We start from the raw sequence: 24169 nt of genomic DNA on the forward strand, positions 1-24169 counted from the left end.
ACAGCCTCTCTCGCTCGCTTTCTCTTTGTCTCTCGCTCTTTCTAAGGACAGCTGTCTATTAGCAAAGTCATTCTTCTGTTTTGGCAGGGTAAATTATGCAGAGGTACAGAGTGAATATTTAATGCTGTAACCTGAGGGCTGGAACAGGCCCACGTGAGTCTCCAGCACCTTCACTGCATCGCCGGGGCTCTTCCACACTGTACTGTAGTGATTTGGGAGTAGTTTTCCAGAATGGAGAACATAAAAACATCTAAGATGGCAATATCACCAGAAAATCGATTTCCACAGACTTGGAAGAGGCCAAACAAATAATATCTAATAAAAGATATAGGATTTTTATAATTTAGAAATAACGTTCAGGGCTCCAGACTGCGACTTAACGCATATCTTGTCAGTGTATGGCGCGCGTTCACGAGAGAACTTCTTCGTCTTCTGCATGTAAACACAGAGTTGCGCTTCCGCATTGTGAGTCAGAGCACCTGCATCCAATAGGGGAAAGCCCCATGCAGCGTTCGGCGCACAAACCTGTTTACTTTTGAAGTGCTCTCGTCCAAGAAGAAGACGAAGAAGAAGAAGTGCTCTCGTGAACGCGCCCATACACTGACAAGACAGAGGAGAATATATCAATTAAAGTCGGTATTTTGGTTTGTTTTTCGCACATAAAGCATTCTCATCGCTTCAAAAAATTCAACTGAGCCACTATACGCGGATGGACCAAATTAACGATGTCTTTAGTACTTTTCTGGACCTTGGCAAAAACTGACACCATGGTTTCAATCAGGAGGCCTGGAAAGCTCTCGGATGTCACCTAAATATCTTTATTTGTGCTACGAAGATGCTGGAAGTTCTCTAAACATGTTTAACGTCGTGGGTGAGTAAAAAATCCCACAAAGTTGACATGAACCATGAACCGGAGTGAAACTGATGTCTGTGTTTTGTTGGCAATGGGTGCGCACGTGCTTTAGTTCAGCCTAAGCACCTTGCAGATCTCCGCAGAAAACTCGATGGAATTCTGCAGATTTTAGCGCTTGTTATTGACAAGTATACAAACACAACATGAGCGCATTACTATTGCTGTGACAGATTTTAGTGAGCCTGAGGACGAACAATGTGATATTTGAGACGTTTAAAACGAAACTAACCACGTTCAGGGGACTTAATTTATCTGTCTATTACTTGAGACACCACTGGATCATTTCAAATCCTTTCAAAGCGAGAACAAACGACGTGCCAATTGTCTTGTTAAGTTTTATTTGAAGTTATCTTTACATTAAACACAACCCCTTTTTTTTCTTTTAAAGTCTATAAACAATAAAATGTTTACTCTTTCATACAGTATGTATAATAGGTTAATATGGTCTTGACATGCACCTTTTCTGTTGGTTCAAATGAATTCAGAGTACAAATTTAGTCTGGTGTATTCAGAGTTTAAACAGTCGTCTTGGCATCAATCAATAACAAAGCTTCTCTGCCTCTTTTTAAATAAACGGAACCAAATCTTTAAATGAGCATGAAACTTTATGTGAGCAAAACCTATGAGAGGAAAGATGTACACACAACAGGATAACTAAAAGTACGTCATTTAAAAATGTAAGTTCATGTTATGTGGCTCTTAAAAAAAATAATTTGGCGCCTGTGTTTTTCCTCTATGCAGCCAATGGCTCCTTAATTGATTTTTTTCTGGAGCCTGACATTCCATTTTCCATAAAGGCAATTATGAAGTATTGTGAAATGGTCTTCTGACAAGCTGTTTATGTCATATGAAGGTTGTAGTAGCTTAAAAGCTTTGCTTTGCATCCATTTGACCCTTTTATATGAATATATTTATGTGTACATTACTCTTATATTAAGTTCTACTCATGAGAAGCAGATCATCTGTAAATAAGCAGGAAACTGTAGTTGTATAAAAGGTGAAGCAAACCATTCAAGAGAGATTGAAACCGATAACACATATTGCCTCTCCACAGACAAGCTGAGTCTCATGTTTAGCACAGTTCAAGTGCATACTTATCGTTTTGTGATGCGTCCCAATGTAAACTGACTCCAATTTACTGATTTTTATAATCTTATCAGTAAATGAACTGCTGAAATCAAGTTGTGTCACAAGCCGATAACAATTACATGGCTTGATAAACCTCTCTTTATAGAAGTTTGACAGCTTTTGCTGTCAAATTGATAAATATACATAATATGTCTGTTGATCTCAGCATCAATTCACACTTTGTAAATGAGGAAAATCTCCTTGTGTTTGTTTATCCGGGCATGACTCTCGATCCATTTATAAAAGACCATACCTTTCAGTCTTCTGCCCGCTGTTATTGTGGCTTTCACGAACAAAAGAGCGACCAGACAAGATCTTGAGATAGGGCACGCTGAAAATAATCCACGTCCTTTCCTGGCAGGACGTGATGTCAATAATGTGTAAAAGGAGTCTGATGAATTGGCACTTCCACTCATACTGTGTTTCCCCCTTCTCTTTCCTCTTTTAGTTTCCCTATTACTAGACTACATGGATCAAGAAAAATGCCTTATGTGTCATATCCTGTTTTTAAATCCTGATGGTTAAACCTGAAAAAATTAATTTGTTTTTAGTTTTGGTATATTGGGAAACACAAAAGAATATTAGGAATGTTGGTAACCAAACAACATTGGAATCTATCTATCTATCTATCTATCTATCTATCTATCTATCTATCTATCTATCTATCTATCTATCTATCTATCTATCTATCTATCTATCTATCATCTATCATCTATCTATCTATCTATCTATCTATCTATCTATCTATCTATCTACCTACCTACCTACCTACCTACCTACCTACCTACCTATCTATCTATCTATTAAGGGTGTGCAAAGCAGCTGGTATTTGTATCTGTATTTGTATTTGTTGAGGGGGGGAAAGTATTTGTATTTGTATTCGAGTAAAATTCAAAATAGGCGTAAAAATCCAATTTTTTTGCGTTACACTTCTAATTTACGTTATAGTGTACGTAAACAGTAGTGATGGGAAGTTCGGATCATTTTACTGACTGGGATCTTTGAGTCTCGTTCAGCAAAATGAACGAATCTTTTTTCGAGTCGTATCGTTCATTTCGTTCATTTTAGCAAAATATAATTAAAATGTTACATGTTACTTTCCTAACACATCTACTACTTATGCAAACGTTGATCACATTACAAACAATACAAAACTATAATGCTATAAGAAACAGAGAAGATTAATTCATTGTTTACCTGGGTCTTTAGTCTATGATTAGCTCACCACACCTCTTATCTGACAAGTCCTCGGATTTGACTCCTTCGTTCATCACGTGACAGCGTCGTAAGCTAAACCAATGCAGTCAGAGCCGGAAAGAGAATTGATTAGTTCACCTCTCGAGTCTTCGGGTTTGAATCGTTCGTTCTTCTTGAATTCCAGTACAGGACCCATAGAATGTTGCGCAATGCGCATGCGCGACTGAACGAATCACTCCCTAAGACGAACATGAGAGCACCCGACTGCAGACGTCAATAATGCAGCGTAATGGAATAATCTCCCGATCAAACTCCGCTTCCCGAAAGTTATAAACTGCCTCCGGAACCCAGTTAAGGTACAAAAATCTATTCAACAAAAATAGTGATGCACGCAGTGAAGTCTTTTTTCGCTCAGCCGAGCCTTCTCTGTTGCTGTGTGGAGCAGCCTGTGTCAGTCACCTCTTTTACCCCCCACCCCCCCCGACTCCTGAATGTCACTCACTCACTCACTCACTGCGGCATGCACTGCGGTCTCATGAGAAAACGCAGCTTTTTGATATAAAGTTTTTCTTGTTCCCGAATACAAATATTTTTAAAGTATTTGTTCAAATAAGTATTCGTAAAAAACACGCTATTTGTGCCTTTCCGAATACCGTATTCGGGTTCGGCTCCACCCCTATATACTATATATCCTATCTAGTCTATAACTACTCTTTCTGTCTGTCTCTCTGTCTCTCTCTCTCTCTCTCTGTCTCTCTCTCTCTCTCTCTCTCTCTCTCTCTCTCTCTCTCTCTCTCTCTCTCTCTCTCTCTCTCTCTCTCTCTCTCTCTCTCTCTCTCTCTCTCTCTCTCTCTCTCTCTCTCTCTCTCTCTCTCTCTCTCTCTGTCTCTCTCTCTCTCTCTCTCTCTCTCTCTCTCTCTCTCTCTCTCTCTCTCTCTCTCTCTCTCTCTCTCTCTCTCTCTCTCTCTCTCTCTCTCTCTCTCTCTCTCTCGTCTCGTCTCTCTCTCTTCTTCTCTCTCTCTGTCTCTTCTTTCTCTCTGTCTCTCTCTCTCTGTCTGCTCTTTCTCTCTGTCTCTCTCTCTCTCTCTCTTCTGTCTCTTTCTCTCTGTCTCTCCTCTCTCTCTCTCTCTCTCTCTCTCTCTCTCTCTCTCTCTCTCTCTCTCTCTCTCTGTCTCTCTCTCTCTGTCTCTCTCTCTCTCTCTCTCTCTGTCTCTCTCTCTCTCTCTCTCTCTCTCTCTATATATATATATACAGTATATATAAAATCTACATTTACGTTTATGCATTTGGCAGACGCTTTTATCCAAAGCGATTTACATTGCATTATACTATACATTTGTTTATAATTATGTGCAATCCCTGGAATGGAACCCATGACCTTGGCGTTGCTAGCGCCATGCTCTAACCACTGAGCTACAGGGAAGCCACTAAATAAAACTTGTCAGTCCACGTGGCTTAGCTGCACGCTTTCCTGCACTTTGACCTTTGCCTTGTCCTCAAACCGCAATTCTGCCCCGACACACCATGAACAAACTCGCCTGAATTGGATTTTCCAACTGTGAATCAGTGGTTTGACCTCTCAGTAGCTGTCCACAGAAAACCACAGAAACGAAGGGGCCACAGAAACATTCCCTCTAATGGCATGCACCTATACCACGAGCTTGTAAAAGCATTCGGACCTTAGCTGGAATGTTATGAAAGCAGATCCATCATGAGAGGGAAGATACAACCGTGATGTCCAAGCCTGAAAGACAACAGTAGGGTTACAAATGTTCACATGAACTGCGGCCCTTTGAAGCCTTCAGCAGACAGGCAGCGCACCACGATAAACTTGCAGATGTGCAGAGCTGGAGGTCCGTCAGGGTGGCAGGCGGTCCGATGGTGATGAGTGGAGCGTGGCTGCCGTCCAAACTTCACAGCTGTGTTCTGGTCTTTTCACGGTCTCTGCCAATACTACGTGCTGGATAAAAACAGACCCTTGTATGTTTGCTGGAGTGTGTGTGATGGAGAGAGCGAGGGATTTCACACACCCTGAGGTGAGAGCAACTGATTGTCATTGTGTTGAATGTCTGTACTAGAAGCTTCCAACACCAAAGAAAATTCCTTGTGTGTGCAAGCACACTTGGCAATAAAGCTCTTCTGATTCTGATTCTGATTCTGATGTGGGCCACTGGTGCTTGTTTAAAGTAGATGAGGTATTTGTTTAAGCATCGTCATTACTCTTATACAATCTATAACAAATGCTGTCATCTATTGGTGTTGGCGTGGAAACCAATACAACTAGATTTTACATGCTCGTGCACAATACACCACCGTGGTGCTAGGGTGTTTTGGATGAATGGAAAGGCATTGTTATGCTGTTGCTAGGATGTTCCCTCTGTATTTGGTAAGGTTTTGAGGTGACATTCCTACCTCATTGGGCGTCCATAAAACAAACTATGCCTTTCAGTTACATTGCTGCAACATTGTAATAATGTTTTCAGGATGTTTCAGTGTGGATTTCAAATTTGATTTCACTCTTTCTTTCCTCCCGTGCTAGGATGCTCAGTTTGCGCAGACCCGCCTGACTTTATACTGTAACTGTATAAAGAAAACGCGTATCTGCACAGCCCGTGTCGTATAAAGAAAACGCATGTCTGCGCAGCTCGCGTTGTATAAAGAAGACACGCCTCTCTTTATAACTCTTTTATTGAATATAACATCATAATAAAATACAATCTAGCCTCACTTTATAGCTGCCCAGCTCGCACTGTATAAAGAAGATGTGCATCTGCGCAGCTCGTGCCAGACGCGCCTCACTATATAACGGCGCAGGGCTATGTCATCGTCCATAGAGATGTTTAGCCATCGTAGCCATCGTCTATGCAAATTTGGTAGACATCACCCAACCCTAGTTTTCGTTTCTTTGCTGAAGGAGATAACGTGTAGAGCAGTTTGTCCGTTTAGAGCAGTGGTTCTCAAACTTTTCCGTTGTAAGGCCCCCTTTGTGTGTTAAGTGCATCACTTTGCGGCCCCCCCTATAAAGACGTATAATCTTAAACTTAGAATTTTTATTAAACCAAAAACATTCAGTTATACAATGCTGGAACCTCAATTCTTTTGGTTGGTGGTGTCATTTTTCTGATGTTTGATTGCATAAAATCTATGATAAATTTCTATATTTCATAAAATGTCACAAAATCTGTGGCTCCCCCTGGATCCATCTTGGGGCCCCCAGTTTGAGAACCACTGTTTTAGGGATACTGTAGAAACAACATAAGGAATTCCATGCGAGGGGTCCATGCGTATGTAGATAGAAACAGCCCATTCTAAGGTAATAATAAATAATTTTATAAGGTCTTCATACACCTCTGAAGAGATAGTTATGTGTATTATTTTGCCTTTCTGTCAATAGACCCTCCAAAACAATTACACATTGGACCTTTAAGTGTGTTCGTTTTCCAATTAACTATCAATGCTTTTGTATCATTCATTTGGTTTATCACTGAAGATCGTCTCTGGTAATGCGTTTATTGATGCAGGCTTGCAAGATAGGCCACAACACTGTTACCAGAAATCATTATGAAGATCTCATCTCACTAACTTGGAAAGGAAACATTACATTTTTGTGCTTGGGATAATGTGTTATCTACTCTGAAGCGATAACATTGTTCTGTGCTAAAATCGTGTCGAAAGAGTTGAATTGTGTGTGTGTGTGTGTGTGTGTGTGTGTGTGTGTGTGTGTGTGTGTGAGAGAGACCATCATTTGGGAGTGACGCAGTATCTGTGTGTCAGCCGCCTCACAGATGGTCGTCTCTATCGCCCAGGCAACCGTGCAACTCAACAACTCCCTCATGTCTGTGTCATCCCACACCACATGCTCCTCACGGCATTCCAGAAGCAGACTGAATCCTCCAGCCACACTGGAGCCTCCGCGCTGTTGTGAAAGCCAATAGACGCAATTGTTACATTTACATTTTACATGAATGCATTTTGCACTTTGATCAGCTTGTGTGTTTCATGTTCTCAGTCAGAGAATGGACTGTGTGGTGAGCGATGTTGTAGGTAGTGTGTGGGTGTGCCAGATACATTTAAATACACAGCGTCTTTAAAGTTGTTTTTCATGACATCATTGCTGAATTGATCTTCTTGAGACGCATTGCTTCAAATGCATCTTTAATGAAATGTTGTTCGTTTGTGATAGACTTTCTCAGATTAATAGAACATTAAACGGAAAACAACCTAAATCTTTCATTAAGTCAAATCCGCAAGTCTTCTTTAAAGTTGTTTAATGTTTGATCGCGTTGGCTTGCTTGCGAAACCCCAGACTGAATCTTTAATGTGTTGCTATTTTAGTGTTTGGATGTAAGTGCTCATTATTTTTCAGCTCGACTTGAATAAAGTGGATGCATGTGCCTGACGCACTGTCAATGACGTGAACTATTTTAAGAACACAACACACTCCTCCCTATCATTTTCCCTCTCTCCTCACTTCATTGCATACCTCATGATTTGTTTCTGAGGCACGATTTCAAACCCGTTTTGTTTGGTGATGACGCTCTGCCGTGCTGTTTTTGGCCTCTTACCTAACATGACTGCAGTTTTGACCATAGGGACTAGGGATGCTCATATTGACCGGTTAACCGTTAACCGACCATTAAAATTTTGACCGGTAAATACTATCAGTTAAACGATTAAAAATGTATGTTTATTTTAAGTTTAATAATATTTTTTTAATAATCAAAATAATTTCATTATATGTTTTTAAATGACTATTAAATCGTACATGTTTTTAGTTTTCTGTATGGTGAAAGAAAAACATGCTAAGCATTAACTCACGGAGTGTGCAGACACGCGCGACTAGGTGTAAATGCCCTCTGAAACGTTTTCGAGACAGATTAAAATCCGATCACGCAAATCACTTGACGAAACTGGACACGTGTAATTCATCTGATTGTTGAGGCCACATTTGTCAGGGTTTTACTCCTCCAAACGGAGTGCCACTGCCAGCCTGGCTCAAATTCTTTGTTTTAAATGTAGACACGGGACAATCGCGCTCACAATGCGCTGTGACATTCTCTGTCTTCCCGTCGTGTCTACGGCTCAGCAAAGCTAATAGCGGAGCTACTGCAAGGGAATTTCGGTGCTAGCCATCTATTTATCCTTTACATAAATGTATCTCATGGATGCTTAGCATCGGCTGCCCGTGTGATTTGGAAAGGAGAAGAAAACGGCGCGACCGGTGGTTTCCCTGCCTTCTTTTAGACGTGACGTAAAAATACGAATGTGAAATATGAATAAGTAAAAAATAATGTTTGTATTTTGGGTGGTATAGCAGATCGGATTTATATGTTTAGCTAAGACTGGCTGGTGGAAAGCAAATGTGACGCGCTTCCCGAGGCGTTATCTCTACATTCCCGGGACATCCGTGCCATCTGAAAGGGTGTTTTCTGCCTCGGGTCTAATTGTCAACAAGCTCCAGACTGTCACCACAACACGTAAACATGTTACTTTATTAAATAAAAACTCCAAGCTTTGGATTGAGGTAGGCCTGCTATTTTTATTTGATTAAAAAACTTTCTGACGGAAATAAACTTTGCCAGTTCTTCTGTGTTTTCGTTTTGTCATAATTTGTTATTTAATTCAGTTTTTTTCTTGCCTGTTTATTTTATGCTTTGGATTTATATTATTTTAGTTTTTCTCCATTGTCCAAAACGCCGCAGGTTCGTGAAAATGTGATAATATGTGAATGCAGGTGCTGTTGTTGATGTATTCGTTATGCTGCTGTTTGCATGTTAAAATAAATCTGTGAAAAAAATTGTATATTTAACGTGTCACAGACCCTCGTCAACTGTAGCTGTGTCTCATTTCGAAGTCTGCGTCCTCCGGATGTCGCATGCGAAGGCGTATGCTGCGGACAAACGTGACCTCCGGAGGATGCAGCCTTCGAAATGAGACGCAGCATGTATTTTTTTAATTCCAATTTATTATTATAATCTTATCGGTTAACGGTTAATGTTCGGATAACGAGTGTCGGTTCTCGGTTAGGGAAATTAACCGAAATGAGCGTCCCTAATATGGACAGATGTGATGAACTGAATTATTGATGAGTTGAGTGCACTGCGTTCATTAAGTGTTTTCTTTTAGCACGGTCTCAGACGTTCCGACATGCCACACGAGCTAATGTTATAGGGAGATCAGCGTGTTTTCTTACTTCCTTTCTTCTTGTATTGCTGCGTTTTCACATTGTTTAAAAGAAATTGTTAGTAAATATATTCCAGCAATAGAGAGATGGATGCAATTCTTCTAAACATTGTTATTTACCACTTCAAATTGTTTAACAGTGGTTAAAATAAAATAAAATATGTAACTCAAAATGTCGATAAAGTGAAAAGAAAACGGCGAGTGGTGATGTCACACTTAAGATGGCCTAAAAGTTAAAGACATCATTTTTGGGTTCTGTGGGTGACAATACTATGTGCAGAACTACATATTTGACAGTCAACTAGGGTCTCACAGAACCGATGTGACCCTCCTGGTGAGACTGTTGGCGATCTTAGTTGGAGATGATTCGCTAGTTAGCTACCTTTGATCCTTACCTTTGCTGGTTATAAGATATCAACACAAATACACGTCAGCTTGTGATTCAACAGCACGTTCAGAAATAGCTGCTTCACAGATTGGTCCTCCTAAAGGTCTTATCATACACGCTTACCATTTTTGCTATTCTGTTAGCACTCTTATATGCTAACAGAATGGCAATCCCTTGAAGCCCATTTGTGAAAATGCCAGATGTAATGCTAGAGGTCAAAACTGTCAGAGTAGCGTAAGCTTTAGCTGCCACAACACTGCATTAGAGATAGAATGATAGAGAGACAAACAGAGATAAAGTCAGACGTGCGTGTAATGCTTAATCGGGGTTTGACATGTTTAGACTGCCATTTCATAATACACAAATGTGCATACTTATCTGTCCTTAAAAGAAGAGTTCACCAAAAATGCAAATTCTGTCTTTATATACACGCCCTTTTTTCAATCCAAACCTGCAGCTGTTTTCCATACAACAACAATTGATAGTGATCACATCTGTCAAGTTATGGAAAAGACTCAATTGTAATTAAATAAAAAAGCGTGACCTTTAGTCACTTAGTATTGGGTTATACGTCAATGTCAAACGTCAAACGTGAATGTATCTAAAGCACCATAGATGAATAGACATTGATGCATACAAAATTAAGAAAATTATGAAAAAATCAAGATTATAGGGAATGACAACATTTAAGACGAAAAGGTCTAAGTAAAGCTCTTCTTCGTAAGTGATGAAAACAGATAAGATCTGAAGTTATTGATAGGGCTGTCACAATTATTACATAATCGTCTGATCGCAATTATTTGACGTCATCGCATTTATTTCTGATCACTGAAATTATTGTGAATCCTTAGAAAACTAGGGTGATCTGCTGTATCTGCTGCATTTTACATCCACTGTCCTGGATCTGCACTCACTGTTATATTCAAATATTTATTTTTATGCATTTGGCAGACGCCAAAGCGACTTACATTGCATTATCTTATACATTTGTTTCTAAGTATGTGCAATCCCCTGGGATCGAACCCACGACCTTGTCAACGCCATGCTTTTAACACTGAGCTACAGGAAAGCTATATACTTTAGAAATGTGAAAAATTTGTAAATAACTAATTTTATTTACTATAGAGTGACCTTAACAGAGAAGACTGTCTTGAGCACTAAAACTAGATATGAGGGTTTGACTTTACAAATGACATTACTCCATCATTTGAGTTGTATTAGTTTTGTATTTTGTGTTGATTTGTTCTTTTTTCAGACTTGCTGCATCTACACAGCAAAACCCTTATATCTAGTTTTATTGCTCAAGACAGTCTTCTCTGTTAAGGTCACTCTATAGTAAATAATATTAGTTATTTACAAATTTTTCACATTTCTAAAGTATATATTTTCTTCATATAATAAATTACTTGTCATTAATAGTTATTTTACCAAAGCCTTAAAACAGACAATTAATCGCCATAATCACAATTATTTAATAGACAATTAATCGTCAGCCAAATTTCATAATCGTGACAGCCCTAGTTATTGATGTGTTGCCATATTTAAGTTTAGCACTGATATGAATTTGTTGTAGGGCTGCACGATAATGGGTCAAATAATAATCACGGTTATCTTGCTTTTAAAAAATCACGATTAATAATCGTGAATATTATGTCCGTTTAAAACACTCTGCTTAAAAAATGAACCATTTCTGACCTTATTATAACGATGTTTTGTGCTTGCTATTAACATATTAATATCATGATGATTATGCTCCCATGCATCATGGAAGGCAGAAATCTTTACCACGATTAAAATCCGATTAATTGTGCATCCCTAGTTATTTCTGTGGTTTCAGTTTGGCTAAATGACTCACTGGAGTTGTTTGAATGACTTTAATGTTGGATTTTATGTAGGATGTAAGTGTTTTTTTGACGTGTTTATCCTATGTATGGGCAAAGTGAGTCTAAGGACGATTAAATTATTTTAAATGTAGACTTTTTATCATTTAATTTTAATTGATTTTTTTGTAATCGATATTTGTGGCTGAACTATTCTTTTAAACTTATCATGTTGTATGAACTATTATGATGCTTTTAGCATTTGTTCTTTTTTAGAGCTTAATAGTCATTGTATCTATGAACTGGTGTTATATGGAACAGATCTGCGTGAAGATCCCTCATAAGGGGATTAAGGAGGAATTTGAAGAGGTATGTGAAGAAGGGGAGAATTGAGGGATGGAAGAAATGCATACAGGGAGATCAGGAAGTAAAAGCTACACTGCTGTCACTAAGCCAAGATTTCAGTAGGGGTTGGCTTGAAGGGGAGGGTCATAATCCGTGGGATCCATTTGAATACTTGTGTAACCTGCAGCGGTGTCAGATGAACAGCTGTGCATTTGTGTGCGTGCACATGCTTATGGGGCAGGGATTATCAGTAGCTCCCCATGAGCCAGAGAGATCTACAGATCATGATTGCGACTCAAACATCCGTAGTGAAGAAAGAAGGTCACATGGTTTGGCCTAAAGCTTCTGAGCGTTGTCCTTGACTGATCCCATATTGTGCCAACCGGATGCTACCCGCAGCTGGATAAACTGAAGCCATTTGTGATAGAAACCAAACGTTGTCCATTTTATTATGTGCATGCAAACACTCACTGGAGGTGTTGATTTTGGCTCGCAGTGTTGGCGAATTCACACTCTGCCAATGTGATTTTTCTTGTAATTCAATGTGATCTGCAACCAAACAAGTTTCTTTACGAGTTCCTGATCAAACATGGTTTTACTCTGTTCAGTTCCTCTCAAGGGGGTGATAAATGAATGCCATAGATGGCTGAAATGTAAGGACGGCGCCTGAGGCACTTTCTTTAATATCTGTTTAGTTCAAACACGGCTGAGCGCGAACCCCCTAGCGTGAAAGCCATTTGCTAGCAGCAGTGATGGTTATAAGGTCATATTTTACAAACAGACGTCACAGATGGAGTGAAAGGGAGGGTCTGTTTGGAGCTGCTGTCACTTTAATGGTCTATGTGGCACTTGGTCATCCTTAACCAATCAGACGTTCTGGTTGTTATTTACAGGCGTACATCAACTTACATTGACATTACCAAGTCATTGCTAAGGCAAGCATCTCTTATTATTTCTTAGAGTTCGGTCATGAATTTGTACTATAAACTATGATGGGTAACTCACCCCGTACCGCTTGTGCGAATGACATCAATGATGCAATAAATCTTTTTTTTGCTTGAAGATGGGTTTGTTACTACTCTTGTAAGCGTTCACATTTACTCCTGCCAGATACATATAAAGTGCTGTGATATAATTTTTCTCTTGATAAAATGGTCACAAAACCACCGCTTAAGAAATGTAAATATTTGAATATGTGGCATATGGAAAAGGCCAGAATCGACAGGGAGAGTTGAAATGCTGATTTGAGTAATAACTGTCTTTTAAATGTGTACTTAAAATATTTAGAGGTTTATCTCTGCAGCTTTGGATCTGCTCTGTTTAAGAGGCTTTTTGGGAAGCTGAGAGTGTCTGAGACTTGAAACGTCAGATCATCCCCAGTTCAAAAGAGGAATGTGAAAACATTTTGTTCTTTTCTATCAAGTCTGACAGAAAACACCTGGCAACCTTTTTGCTGGCCAAACTGACCAGACCATTGGCTGATGCTGACAGGTTTTAAATAGAACCCAGTTACACTTGTAAACAACGAGTTGGCCTATGGCCAGAATAAATGTGACTATATATTTCAAGCATCGGTATTCTCCTGCGTCTGTAATGGTTTGTAGTTTAAAAGATTTGTACCACAGATTGGTCCTCCTCAGTATAAAATATTTGGTCAGTGGTATGAAAGTTTTGTGCTTTGGATGCATTTTAGTTGGTCAGGCTGTGGGACCAATTAAACCAGCAATGACCAAAAAGCTGTGTTTAGCTTTTTATAGCCAGTTAGGCTCCTATATTTTCCTATTCACATGTCCGACACTTCACTTTGTACCTTGTCACTGCTACACATTGCTAATCCTTAATTTAACATTATGATAGTTAGATACCTTTAAAATAGGGCTGTGCAATATATAGAAATATCGCAATATACATATTGCAATATTTTGCAATAACTGAATCATTTTAAAATTAAAATAAAAAGTTACGTATAGACCACTTTGGATGACGTAAACAATGCTGATCCAACGCTGACCCAGAAGAACTTCCTGTATTAGTTTTTTAAAACTACACAATGATTGAACAAAATATAACTAAAAGAACATTTTTAACCAAATATTATTTAGCATGCTATCGCATTTTTCTTTAGTATTGCACAGCCCTACTTTAAAATTAAACAACATAGTTAAAGAAAAGTATAGTATTGCTAGTAACATTTTACAAAAGGTGTATAAAGACCTTACATAATGATGCATTATGTTTTTATTACCTTAGAATGAGCTTTTTCTATCTACATACACTGCGGGTCCCCTTGCATGGAATTCGCCGTGTTTCTACAGTAGCCCTAAACAGACAAACAGCTCTATGGAGCCGAAGCGCTTTTCGTAAATACGTTATGTCCTTTGGCAAAGAAGCTAAAACGTGGTGACATCTGAGATTAAGTCTCAGACACTGAACCTTTACATAATGTTACCAAATACAACCTTACTGTAATACAACCAATGTTACTTTATTGCTTTATCTTTTAACCACTGAAAAACTCAAATGTATGCACACGGAGCTGTTTGTCATTGCACTGTGGCTGAGTGGCTAGCATTTGGTTGGGTTGGGCGATGCAGTTGTGGTTAAATCTTTTGCTCAGGGTGTAAAATGTGTCCGCTAGCGTTAGCATGGCTCGTGCATGAAGTAGGAGAGGATGATGCTGTCCAGCCCAAGGCTCCGTCTGTGTCAGCCTCACGCTGGATTTAGCATCGGGGTGGAGACGCTTGTGGTGACTGTCACTCGCCTTGAGGCTTCACCACAGGATCCAGAAGCGCCAGCTTCCTCTGTAAGACAGTGTTGCACAGCCTCGTTTAGAAATCTCCCTCATGGCCTATGAGGATCATTCATTTGGCCCTTTAAAACTGAACATGCTGCTCTGCATGCTTTCAAAACTGTCTGTTAATCGACATGATTCTAAGCAATATAGCTTTTAATCTGATTCATGTTATTTTTTTAATGCTAGACAACGCATTTTAAAGGGGTCATATGACATAGCTAAAACAAATATTATCATCTGTTTTAGATGTAATGCAATGTGTATACACGATTTAAGGTTAAAAAATGCTGTATTTTCCACATACCGTGCATGTTTGTATCTCCTCTTTGCCCCGCCTCTCTGAAACGTGTGGATTTTTTACAAAGCTCATCGTTCTGAAAAACTAGGTGTGCTATGATTGGCAAGTTAGCCAGTGTGCAGTCATTGGTCGAATACTGCAAGTGTGTGATGGAAATGTAACGCCTCTTACCATATTTGGAACATCAGGTTCCAAAGCAATTGTTCTGACAGGTACGCCCACCTCACTTGCGTATACATTTGGGCGGTCTTAGTCAAATCATACCATGAACTGATGTAGATTTGTGGGGGTGTGGTTACACGAGGCGTTTCAGGCAGGTCTGGGTGAGCATTCGCTTTCAGATAGAATGCATCTTTTGTTCCCACACTTTCATTTTTGCAATTTTACGTGTCTAATACATGCATGGACAACTTATAACACACCACAGACACAGAAAAACACGTATTCGCGCCATATGACCCCTTTAATGCTTATGTAAAAAAATGTTGCTATGATCTTGTAGCTTCTAATAAAAGCTCGAGTTCCTTTTTGAATTCATGCTGTCCATGAAGGCCCTCAAATGCAAGTGAGCTTGTAGCTATCTTAATCCATAGATTTTTGATTATTAAATATGTTTTTTAGCAACATATGATTTTTAATTTAGTAAAGGCACAATTGGCTCTATAACGAAACCAAAGTTTGAGTTGTCAAGGCACAAAAAAACAGCAATGGAATAAAAAGAGACACGCTATTTAAGGAATAATGGCTCTACTGACAATGAATGCACATTCTGTGGTGTGTGTTGCTATGCACAAGAAGAGGGTTTAGTTAGAGATGGAACATGTACATTATGCATGGAAAGTTCAAACGTGTCCGGGGGATAAAGAGGATGTTACTGGCCTGTCTGCTGCCTTTTTAAAAGCTGTTCTTTTGTCTCTTCCTCTAAACTCATTTTCTGCATATGCACACAGATGCTTGCAGACTGGAACGCATGCGTTCCTTCATAAAAGCAAAACTATGCTGTGAACGCCCATAACACACAGTTCAGAGGACTTGGCCTTGACTTGGGCCTAAACAAAAAGTTTTTCTGGTGTTCTTTTGAAGATTGCTGGATGTTCGCTTGGATAGTGGAGAGAAGAACAATAATTCACACTGTAATGGATACATTTTTTTTTCCATTACATTTTCAAATTTTATGTCAGGGGAGGATGCCTCCATTGTTGGATGAGTTCAGAGATAAGGTTTCCAGAATTCCTGATTTTGGAAAAGTTGCTTGCAGTGCTCTCAGATCGTATCCTAAATCTAAGTCCCTGCTGCAGAGTTGGGCAAAAATCCCTTTTAGTACGCTAGTTGGAAAAATGACTTGGCCGCACTCCACAGGATGTTGAAGTGGAGTTTGAGTTGGAGTGAGAAAGAATTTGCATCAATTCCTATAAACAATGAATTTCATTTATATATCACGTGTGGGGTGAACATAATTAGAAATAATACCCATAAATAATATACATAATAAAATAATGATTTTGACTAATTAAGCATTACATTTTCCTCTAAAATGTAAAACACATTCCTGAAAATATTTAGTTTATTACTAAATCTTTTAACGGCACCATTAGGCAAATTTAAGGTATACGTCCATTCTGCAAAAAGTTATTATACTGTATATAAATTACATGTTTATAAATAACAATTGAAACTCAAACTTTTTTGATTAACGTCACATTTCAGAAACGACAGAATTGCCTGTTATTTGTATAATAGCATGTTATAGGTAGTTCATATGAAAAAAATGAATATATTGTTACACCTACAGTACCTCAGTTACATAAATTTCATTCCGTTTTGAATTCTGCATCCTGTTTGTCATGTACAGTATGTTGCCAGGCTTGGGTTGGTCTGTGTGCTTATTTCCAGTTCGGGAAGGAAATGCCTTCTCTGTGTTGACAGGATAAGAGAGAAAGCAGGATATGTGGCAGTCTTCACTAGAGTGAACTTTGACCCCCTACAGCTTTTCTTCAAGAAATGTCATTTGCCCTTGTGTAGTTCCTAGAGAATGCACAGATTGCAATTTTCTTTGCCGATTCCGATTTCCGATTTTATTACAAGTGAAACCTGCCGATTCCGATATCCACAAACTATAATTGACAGTATACTGTATATAAAACCATATTAACTTTTCTTCAATACACATTTTTTTTTTCATTGAATAAATGATTGAATATTACAATTTCCCCAAATTTCCCTAAATGCAGTTCTCTAAGCTGCATTAAATGACAGAATCTTCTCTTTCCCAAACAACTCTTAAATTGAATAACTCTGCGACTGAAAAGAAGTACAAATAATAAAATATAACTAAACATGTCACTTAAGTTACCTTTTACATTTTGTACTCATCTCACAAAAGTCTAAGATAACAATAAAATACATCAACTTTATTCTTGTCTGTTTCTGTTTATGAAACTAACATCGCTTTATTTCATTTTTTCTGAAATGTAAAATAAATTGTCTTTATCTTGTGTCTGTAGGATTAAAAGAAGTGGGTTTATTTTTGCTGCAACTTCAATAAAAAAGTTAAAAATCTTATGAGTGAATTCTACTCTAAAGATGTATATATGTATTTGCAGTTTTTTGTGTTAGTAAAGAACTCAATCAGATATATATCACATATATTGGTTGATTTATTCTTTTTTTTAATATTTTGGATTTTTAAAAACAAGTAGAAGTTGTGTTGAATGTCATTTTACCTATGTGAAATGACCACAGTTTTAACGTAAGACAAGGAATCGGGTTGAATGGAATTTACGTTTGTTTTACACAGAGTGAACGACTTCAACGTGAGTTTAGCATGTGTCAGAGTTTAGCATGATGCTAATAGCATCACTGTTGGCATACATACCCCATGGAGACGGAGCAGCGAGAGATGAACTACAGTGTGTACAGTACATGATGCGTGTGCACGCGCGTGCAGTCAGCGGATATGAGAGATGCGCGTCAGTCAGCAGAGACTCGCGGTCCGGTGGACTCACATGCGAGTATAATCGAGCCGTGAAAGACAGGCTGTGCTCGCGCACGTTTACATGTTTACTTGCGGCTTTGAGTGTACTGACTGCTGTGACGTTCTTGCCCGCATCACGGGAAACAGAAGATCGGCTTGGAATCGGCGAGACGTGAGACTGACCGGCCGGTCACCGGTCTGGCCAATCATACGTAAAACCGGTCGATTCCGGTCTCTGGCCGGTCAATCGGTGCACCTCTAGTAGTTCCTTCTTTATAGACAACCTCACATTGAAATGTCACTAAGAAATTATGAAGTTACAAGTAATAATGGAATGTCATTTTTTGCTTAATTTTGGGTACACATTTGTCCCCAAAATATGGTTAAGTAGAACCACACACACACACACACAAATCTGTCACCCTATGGCAGTGGTTCTCATTTTTTTCATTGTAAGGCCCCCCTTGTGTGGGTTGCATTGCTTTGTGGCCCCCCCAAATAAAGACTTATGATCTTTTAATTTTAATTAAACCAAAGACATTTCTATATTTCATAAAATGCCTCAAAAACTGTAGCCCCCTGGACCCATCTTGAGGCCCCCAGTTTGAGAACCACTGCCCTATGGATTCTTCTTCTCTTTTGGAAGATGCTGAAACAAACAGCCTGCGTTTCAGTTCAGCGTTGCGAGCTGTCAAATTTTGATGAGCGTTAAGGAGTTAAACAGGCCCTGTGCCGTCACGCGCTCTGTGTTTCCTGTTTGTCGTAACAGAGGCATTACAACAGTGTGGTTTTAATCATGCCGTACGTCCCATAAACAAACACCTGCCCTTAATTTGATTGCCCATTTTTCATACGGGATCATAATCGGACACTTTAATCGGGTGGTTATCAGCATATTTACGCAGTCTCGTTCAAAGCAGATGCATTCATTCATCGGGCATTGATGTGACTTGTACAGGGAAATTGTGGCTTTTGTTTTTGATGAAGTACAGTTGAAACATGATGATTAGAAAAAGAAGAACAGGGTAGAAAGAAGCTATTGAAGGGCATGAGAGGTTAAAATGTGCTTGACGATGCAGTTTTAATGAGGAACGAGCCAAGATACCAGATACCAGTTGCTTTGAAACTTCTAGTTGAATTGTTTCCTGCCTTGTAAAAATGATGGCTACAAGAACACACCTACGGAAGCTCTGTGCATGTGCCTATGAGTCAGTTTTATTTTACTTTGTGTTTGGTAGATGCTTTTATACTAAGTGCCTTGCAGTGCATACATTTTCATCGGTGCATACATTCCCTGCAATTCGAACCCATGATGTGGTGTTGGGTTGCACCATACAATACCAGTGGAGCTCTTTGTTATTTCACAGTCACGGTTTCTGGTCAAATGTTGCTGCTTTACATGTTGATTGCATAACTTTATTGACTACCGTGTCTCATCTGTATCTCCACAGGCATTGGATCAGGACCGAACATCCTTGCAGAAGGTCAAGAAGTCAGTTAAAGCCATTTACAACTCCGGCCAAGGTACATGTACTACCACACAAACACACATGTTGATTATCCATGTTAAATGGGACTTTCTATAGATTTAGGCCGTGTTCAGACTTGACTTCTTTTTTGAAGCTGCTAGCGTGCTTTTAAGTAAACCGTGTTTTCAAAAAACTTCCAGAGCGCTTTTTTAAACGCCAGCGGCAGCGTTTTTTTCTGCAGCTCAGAGCGTATTTTGAGGTTGAAAAAAGTTCAACTTTTCTGAAAAAAAAAACCGCCCTACGTCAAGCTTCTTTTTCACAGTAAACCAAGGACAGAGACCTGTCGTTTCCATAACAACATGAAAAATAAAATTGCGGCTGAAACGCCTGTTGGAGCATAGTTTTGTATAAATGTAAGTTTAATTTTCACTTTCAACAACTTCTGATTGCATTTCTAGCGAGAAATTAGTATTATAGTTTTTAAATATGTGATTAGTTATTGCAAAGACGCACTCTGTTTATAATTCAAATAGACTTCCGTTACGCTGCTTATCTGTTTCTCTGTGCTGCCTTCGTGCACAGACCCTAACTTTTTCAGACTAAGTCAAGTCTGAACACGGCCTTAATGGTTTTTAAATTGTGCAAACTTTATCCCCTCACCCTAAACCCAACCCTCACACAAACCTTTCTACATTTTATCAAATAAACATATTTTGTTTTTCTCATTCAGACTAAAAAATGTCTCACAAGGTCAAAAACAATTGCTATTATTATCTTATATATCATTTGGTCTCCACCCTGTAAGGTTTACCAGGAGCACACATTACACACACAGACTCACATAATCGCTGGTTTTGTTGATGCTGTATTAGCATAATGCAAATAAGCAGGCTTATCAAATTCTTGTTCTTGCCAGACAATATCATAGATATGATGTTCTGTTGTATTTTTAGTGCTTGTAGTACTTTGGAGGCTGTAATGCTGTTAAAACAAATGGCTAGGTTGCAGTTCAACACGTTCACGCTAGCTATTTACTTCCACCCCCACACGCCCACTCACCTCTCTGTCACACACATACTGTATTCACATGCACACTGCACTCAGGTATAAGTGTTTAATACATCATTCTATTGAACCAAGCAGCAAAGACCCATCAGGTAATCCTCACAGAAACCTTGCATGCACAAACATTTCTTTAGCTGGATTTAGATCTGTTCAACGATTAATTTTGATTAATCACAATTTACATAATAATATGTCTGTGTACTTTTCTTATTCATTTTGTATTTATAAACACATGCACATACAGTACATGTGCAGTATATATTTCAGAAAAATATAAAAATAAATAAATGTTTATATATCTTTTTTAAATTATATGTAAAGGTTAATATACAGTGTACTTGCAAATATTTCCAAAATATATTCATGTATGTGTACGTGTATGTGTTTACAAATTCAAAATTAATATGCACAGTGCACAGACATATTATTATGTAAACACAAACTTTTATTCTGGATGTGATTAATCATGATTAATTGTTGAACAGTCCTAGCTGCAATTATATGTTTGATTATCCAGATTTCATTATTTCAGTCATATTTTTAAAGACAGTGGTTTACCATTATGGGATTAGAATACCAAATACCCATATCGATATCTAGCAGGCTACCATAAAGCAAATATAAAAGGCTCAGGTTAGATTAGCTAAATATTTTCCATCATTGACTGAATATGGTTAATTGAGTCATTTTGACAGATAAGTGATTTTTGCAATATTTTGTTGTTTGTTTGCATGCTCACCCTATTTTCTGTTCATCTGTTGTCTTCATAAATAAATAAATATATGATCTCAATATATGATTGAATTGATCATTCAAACTGAAAATGTGAAGCTCCAAAAAGCGCATATATCCATCATAAAGATAATTCATACGGTTAATACATGTCTCACAAAGCAAAACAATTTTTGCAAACAAAAAAGTTTGTGGGTAAAAACAATTCATATTTTGAGATTATTTAGTCATGTTTTGATGTAAACATAATAAATCACTGTGCTGTACAAAATGGCCGGCTGTAGGCTCCACAAATCCTATCCTGTCTGTCTGGTGACCACGACAACAAATAAGATTCAAAGGTTAAGGTTCATGTTATTTGTCAGGACAAGTAGGCTATGGTATTATATTTATGCTATTACGTTAGCAGAAAAGGTGTTATAGAGGTAAAGATATTTCTACTTGAAAATGAAAGATTATGAAAACAAGCATATTTTGGAGTTCTACAAATACTTAAAAAAAAAATCTTGAATTCAAGACCAGCACTGCTATTAAAAGTTATTTGTTAAAGAAATAAGACATCAAATTGGCAAACTACAGAGAGCCGTGAGAGAAGATGCTGTTCAGAAACATTACCGCAGTCATGCATGCATTATTGATCCCTCAGGAGAAATCTCTGAATATCATGAAAATTTACCATATCTCACGCTGCCATAAAATCTGAATTAACTGGACGATTTGTTCATGCTTTTATGTTGTGTTTCATGTCCAGATCACATTCAGAATGAGGAGACGTACGCTCAGGCGCTGGATAAGTTTGGCAGTAACTTCATCAGTCGGGATAATGCTGATCTGGGCACGGCCTTTGTGAAGTTCTCCACTCTGACCAAAGAGCTCTCTGCCCTGCTCAAGAACCTGGTGAGTCCACGTAAAAGCGTGTTTATTTTCCAGACTCCTGAAAATGATGTGGAAGATGTTTGTTTGAAATGCAATGTTTTATTATGTTAAGCTAAAAATAAACTCATTTAAAGCATTGCCGCATTTAAGATCCTTTTAGAGCAAACCAGCCTCTGAGAAAGGTGTTAAAGAGCTTAAAGTATGTGTGTGTGTGCATGCGTGTGTGTGTTTCTGTGTGCATCTACACAGGTTGTGGAGTTCTCTGCGTTGGTGTTGGAGGCCGATGTGTGAAATGTGTGAAAAGTGTGTGTTAGTGGATGTGTGTGAGTAAATGGGGCTTTTGTAAGCTCTCTCTCTCTCTTCTGGCACAGATATGGAGAAGGAGCCATAAATTCTGAGTGTAGGAGTTGCGGAAGCTACTAGCTACAGCGCGTCTCCTTTTCACCCCTCACACGCGCACAAACACACACATTCCTAAATCACAGTGTGAATGCTGGCGGCCGCTGGGAAGGGAAGTCATATCCGTGTGAGCTTAGGTTTTGTGTTGCAGCCGTGCACACCTGCTCAGCGAGTGCTGGAAGAAGAGGGAAAGTGCAGTGCTTTTGTTTTCACTTCACTGTTTATTGTAAATATTACATAGTATTTAAAGGTACCTTGAAGCATAAAGAGAAATGTTTTTGATGACTAATTTGGTGGCTAATACCAACCACTGTTTTATTGTAGTCACAGTTACTGTGGTAACTGGTATTTGGTGCGAAATCGGTTGTTGCCATGGCAGTTTTACTTTACTTAAGTGTGTACGGGGAATTTCACCATCGTGTTAATGTACATTTGTGTCCTGCTTGTCATTCTCTCCTGCCGACAACAGCGTAACATTCCCTGATTCATTTCCTCGTGTCATCAGTATATGGGCCATTCTTCAGAATTGGTGCAAAATCAGAGTTGGAAACATCTTGAAATTTCTTTTTTTTTTACAGAATTTTTTTATGAATGCAAATTGTATCATTTCAAAGGTAATCATTTCTAGTAATTCTGCAGTTAATTTTCATATTGTCACTTCAGAAAGTTTTGGAATATTCAAATTTTGTCACTACCGAAATATTTTTTACCGAAAAATTTTGTTTAATTCTACTTTTTAAATATATTTTTTAATGATTCGCATAACTGTACAGAGTTTTGTTTAGTTCCCCAAATAAAGGATTAAGTGTTCCTTTTAGTCACTAATGAAACTATTTTTGTCACTACCGAAACAACGATACCCAGTGATACGTTTCGGTCGTGACTGTTTTGGTAGTGACAATTCTTAAATTCTAGCTCAAAGATGCTAATCAGCACATGGTTAGCAAGCACGGTTCTGAACAGATGTACACACATAAAAACTAAATCTTATGGATAATGCCCAAAAAAGTTTGCTTAATTGCAGAAAAAAGACGTTTGGTTCCTTAAAGTTACATACAGATTTTCAGACTTTTGAACACATTTACTTCAAAATGATAAGATCGATCTACTCACCATGTAGCTGTAAGAGAGAGGGCCACAGTAATGAGTCTTGATCAAAAATGTAGGGGTGTGGCTAAAATCAGTCTCAGCCAATGGACTAAAACTTACACTGTTTCGGTAGTGACATGAAAATTCAGGACACAATTTTTTAAATAAAGTTTAATCATTTAAAAATAAAATATAAAAATAGTTTTTTGAAAAAAAAATATATATATAATTTCTTTGTTGAAATTTAGGAGTTTGGGTTCGGGACACCCATCTCCCAATTGAAACTACTCAATAAATGATGATTTTATATATACTGTATATTAAGCTTACTGATACTATTAATACTTTGGGTTTCAATAGATGATAGAAGGATCTTAGTAAACAACTAAGATTTTAATACTTAAATGCTTTTTAAATGTGTTTTTTTATGTGGGACCGTAGTTTGCACGAATTCTGTAGAATGGCCCATATCCTAACCGTTTCCACAAGCCCACTCCAG

General features: G+C 38.3%; 1 protein-coding gene across 5 annotated transcripts in view; it reads left to right on the forward strand.

The window, feature by feature from the left end:
• Window positions 1-24169, forward strand: part of asap1b (ArfGAP with SH3 domain, ankyrin repeat and PH domain 1b) — a 60746-nt gene that overhangs the window by 11250 nt on the left and 25327 nt on the right. For all 5 annotated transcript variants that reach the window (XM_057322420.1, XM_057322418.1, XM_057322421.1 and 2 more), the window contains exons 2-3: window positions 19492-19564; window positions 22058-22203. In XM_057322420.1, coding sequence (XP_057178403.1) covers window positions 19492-19564; window positions 22058-22203 — 219 coding nt within the window. The remainder of the gene's footprint in view (window positions 1-19491; window positions 19565-22057; window positions 22204-24169) is intronic.

This window comes from Triplophysa rosa, linkage group LG23 (assembly GCF_024868665.1).
Source record: "Triplophysa rosa linkage group LG23, Trosa_1v2, whole genome shotgun sequence".
Lineage (NCBI taxonomy): Eukaryota > Metazoa > Chordata > Actinopteri > Cypriniformes > Nemacheilidae > Triplophysa > Triplophysa rosa.